Source organism: Salvia hispanica, chromosome 5, assembly GCF_029641045.1.
Source record: "Salvia hispanica isolate PSC_SH4W2 chromosome 5, Shi_PSC_v1, whole genome shotgun sequence".
Taxonomy (NCBI): domain Eukaryota; kingdom Viridiplantae; phylum Streptophyta; class Magnoliopsida; order Lamiales; family Lamiaceae; genus Salvia; species Salvia hispanica.
Window position 1 is genome coordinate 7,054,952 of NC_142696.1, and position 3,825 is coordinate 7,058,776.

General features: G+C 41.8%; 1 protein-coding gene across 1 annotated transcript; it reads right to left on the minus strand.

Annotated features, from left to right (window-relative positions):
• Nucleotides 1–358: 358 nt before the first annotated feature.
• LOC148924279 (uncharacterized) lies at nucleotides 359–1,935 on the minus strand. The gene is made up of 2 exons (XM_089059041.1): nucleotides 1,839–1,935; nucleotides 359–1,584 (listed from the first exon to the last, which is right to left on the minus strand). The coding sequence occupies exons 1-2, from the start codon at nucleotides 1,933–1,935 to the stop codon at nucleotides 359–361; spliced, it is 1,323 nt and encodes a 440-aa protein (XP_088915167.1).
• Between the last annotated feature and the right edge of the window lie 1,890 nt (nucleotides 1,936–3,825).

Sequence of the window (3,825 nt, forward strand, 5' to 3'; positions counted from 1 at the left end):
AGTAAGACTTTGTCAAACTTCTTCCTTTCATCCAGTCCCCACTTATTTAGAAACCCAACCAATAACTCTTCTAGACTTTGTCTAGCTTATACCTCCACAAATTTATTGTTTTTTTTTCTAGACTTCGTCTAGATTATACCTCCATTAATTTTTTTTTACAACGCCCCATATGTGCTTCCAAGCTTGTAGGCTTATCACTCTTGACGGTGACTTAACAATTATTTGACATTGTGACACTTTTTAGGCTAGGAGGGCTAACTAGGGATTAAGACAAAAATATATACACTTGTGAAGGGGAGAACAAAGAATGCCTAACGTCATCTCATAAATTCACATTCACTATGTAGATTTAATATGATTAAGGAGACAAATGGTGAAGCTCTTTCTTCATAGCAAGCTCTTCCACCTTAGGACTCCACATGGTATTGTAGATGGACAAGATATGTTGTTTGGTGCCCATGCGAAGGGTAAGCTCTCCCCTTGAAACATCAATCAATGCTTTCCATGTCGCTAAGAATGGCCGACCAAGGATAAGCGGCACATTCCTATCTTCTTCCATGTCAAGCACGACAAAATCAACGGGAAATATAAAGTCATTTACCCGCACTAACACATCTTCTATGATCCCTTCAGGATAGGTGACGGATCTATCGGCCATTTGGAGCGTGATTCTAGTCGGCTTGAGAGTGCCGATTTTCATCTTCCTAACGAAGGATAGGGGCATCAAGTTGATGCTCTCCCCCAAATCACAAAGTGCCTTCGTGTGTTTGTCATCACCAATAACACATGATATGTTGAAACTTCCGGGGTCTTTGAGCTTTGCAGGCAATTTCTTCTGGATTATGGCACTGCAATTTTCCGACATGCTCACAGTTTCATACTCCACCCACTTTTTCTTCTTGGAGATCACGTCTTTTAGGAACTTTGCATACTTAGGCATCTGTTGTAGAGCCTCTACTAGTGGGATATTCACATTCACCTTCCTGAAGATGTCCAACAATTTTTCAAAATTTTCATCCACAATCTTCTTCTTGATCCGGCTCGGGAACGGTATCTTAGGAGTATATGGCTCCAATCGAGGTGGCTCAGGTTGTTTCTCTTCTTCCTCAAAATCACTATCCTTTGCAGTCTCTTTATCCATCCCTTCTTCCACTTCATCGGGTTGAATGCTAGCGCAGATGGCTTTGCACTCTTTGTGTTTGACGGGATCGATACTTGTATTACCAGGAAATTGCCCCGGCTTGGGTAGAGTTCTCATAGCTTGGCAAACCTGACTGAGTTGAGTGTCGATGCTCTTCATGTGTATGTTCAAACCTTCCACATTAGCTTCTACCTTATCAAGCCTCTGATTAGATTGTGTCATGCATTCGCTTGTGTGTTTTATGAAAGTCATCAAGACTTCTTCGAGCTCGGCCTTCTTCAACTCTTTGACTTGGCCATTAGACACTTGGAATCCTGGTGGTGGCTGCAGAGCGTTGTTGGCATTCCCGTAAGACAAGTTGGGATGCACCTTGTTCCCATAGTGATTGTAATTACCACCCCCTTGGTTGGGGTGGTAGTTGTTGAAGTTTCCATTATTTCCACCTTAGTGAATGTAGTTCACATCTTCAACCCCTTGTCGGCTTTCGAGCCCGGATGGCTCGGTTCCCATAAAACCAAGCTTGCTAGTCAAGAAATCCAGCTGCTTGGACATCATGTCCATCTTGTCAACATCCGATGCGGACGCTACCCTATAGGTTTTGCTTCTCTCATTCTTCCACCCATCATTGTTGGAGGCTACCCTCTCAATCACCTCTAATGAGTGACCCTCTTGCGCTCATATTCAACTCGCGTATTGCCTTCGGGGTGGCTCCCCTGTGGAAAATTACGATCTGTTGCCCCGGGCTTAACCCGTGGTTGGGGAATCTCTTCATCAGGTATTTGAATCTCTTCCATGCCTCGTGAATATTTTCCTAAGGCTGCATTGCATAAGAGATGACTTCAGCTTGGCGCTTGAGTGCCTCGCTCGGTGGGTAGTATTTATCCAAGAAGAGCTCAACCATTGCATCCCAAGTTGCGACCGAGTTGGGATCCATGTTATCGTACCAATCCCTGGCATCATCCTTCAAAGAAAAAGGGAACAATCTGAGGCGAATCTGATCATCGGAGACCCCATTAGCCTTCACCGTGTTGCTGATTTGTATGAACTTGGTCAAGTGCTTGTTGGCATCTTCTGAACCTGTTCCACCAAATGCATGTGCTTCTGCCCTGTTTATCAATCCCGACTTTAACTCAAAGTTGTTGGCCGCAATTCCGGCATTATTGATTGGTGGATTAGCAACCCGTTTATATGCATACAGATTTTCCACGGGCTGAATTAGTGGTCTCGCGTTCTGCTCATCCAACTGCCTCTGCATGTTGGCCATCTGCTCATGGAGCTGACGAATAACATGATCCTCATTGTGGTTCTCATTGTTATTCTCCTCGTTTTCCTCATTGTTGTTTTCAAAATTATTGTTCTCCCCGTCCGCCATTAGGATTAGAGACCACAGCTCGTACTGTATGGAAGATGGAAGTAGAGAGGACTAGGTGACGGAGTTCTCTGGATAGGAGAAGGTAGACGCCTATGACCGGGTGAAGATACCCGAATCCTTTGGTTTAACCTCCTCTTTGCGTTCCTCTTCCTGTTGGATGTTTCGATCTCAAGATCGATTGGCTCTAAAGGTGGACCTTTAGAACGCGTGTGCATACAACCTGCCCAAGGAAACACAAAGATTAGAGAACTCAAAAATAAAAATAAAAATAAAAATAAAGCGAATAAAATCTAGATTAGTAATCTCTATTATTATCACGATATTTAGCTATATTGACACAAAATTTTCCTCGTCAACGACGCCAAAAACTTGACACGACTTATTTTAACACAAGTGATACCCGCAAGTGTACGGGGCTAGTGTAGCAATTAGCAAGCAATAGTATCGTATCCCATAGAGACAAATTCGTATCAACTTAACTACCACGAACAAACGTTGACTACTATCTAGAGAATCGCGAAAGGTTTGGTTTTTTCCTAACACTACGAAAAGCATATAATAAGCAAATAAACAAGTAAAAGCAAAAAAACACGGAGTGAAAAGATAATATGGAGAAAATTATAGAACTCAAGGATCCGATGCACAATTCCAAGCTCTTATTCAATCAAATTGTCTAACCTTCTGGTGTCTCTAGAGTTAATAAGTCGACCATAATTATAGATTAAACCCCCTCCCGAGGTGAGAAACCTGCAGATTAGGTGCTAGGATTGAAGTCCCCTTCTAATCCTAAAACCCCTAACTCCCAAAAGCTCGATTAGGTCAAAGACCTCACTCAAACCCTCAACTCTCCCGAGTTTTATTGCATTAAGGTGTGAATTATTCTTATTTTCAGATTAATTATTTCATCTCCCGATTAATCTAATTAATCCTACACAATCAAGTAGTGATCAAGCAATTGAAAGGAATAAACCCAAGAAAAATCAAATAACTACGAGAGCAAGGTAAGAACAAAATCAATTGGATAAAAACTATGAAATTAATGCATCATCACAAGAATTCTACAAGAAATGTTTAGCTACTCATGTTCTTCACAAAAACCATGTTTAAAACAAAGAATTCAATGAAAGACATAAGAGATGGATACTAAGAACTCCTGTGGAATGAATCTAGGAATGAAGTCTTCAATCTTCCGATCTAGAGTCTTCAATCTACAATTCTCTCTCTCAAAATGTTCTTGGGAGTGTGTGTGAGTGTTGGAGGCGGTCAGTGTCGAATTATGAAACCTAGGCATTCTTCCTTTTAATCCCCCATC

What these genes read in the sequence shown, in the direction of transcription:
- LOC148924279 (XM_089059041.1), bottom strand. Translation starts at nt 1,935, where the DNA reads ATGGAAGAGATTCAAATACCTGATGAAGAGATTCCCCAACCACGGGTT. An exon ending in ACAGGGGAGCCACCCCGAAG is followed by an intron (nt 1,585 to 1,838) that starts GCAATACGCGAG and finishes ACATTCACTAAG; the next exon opens with GTGGAAATAATGGAAACTTC.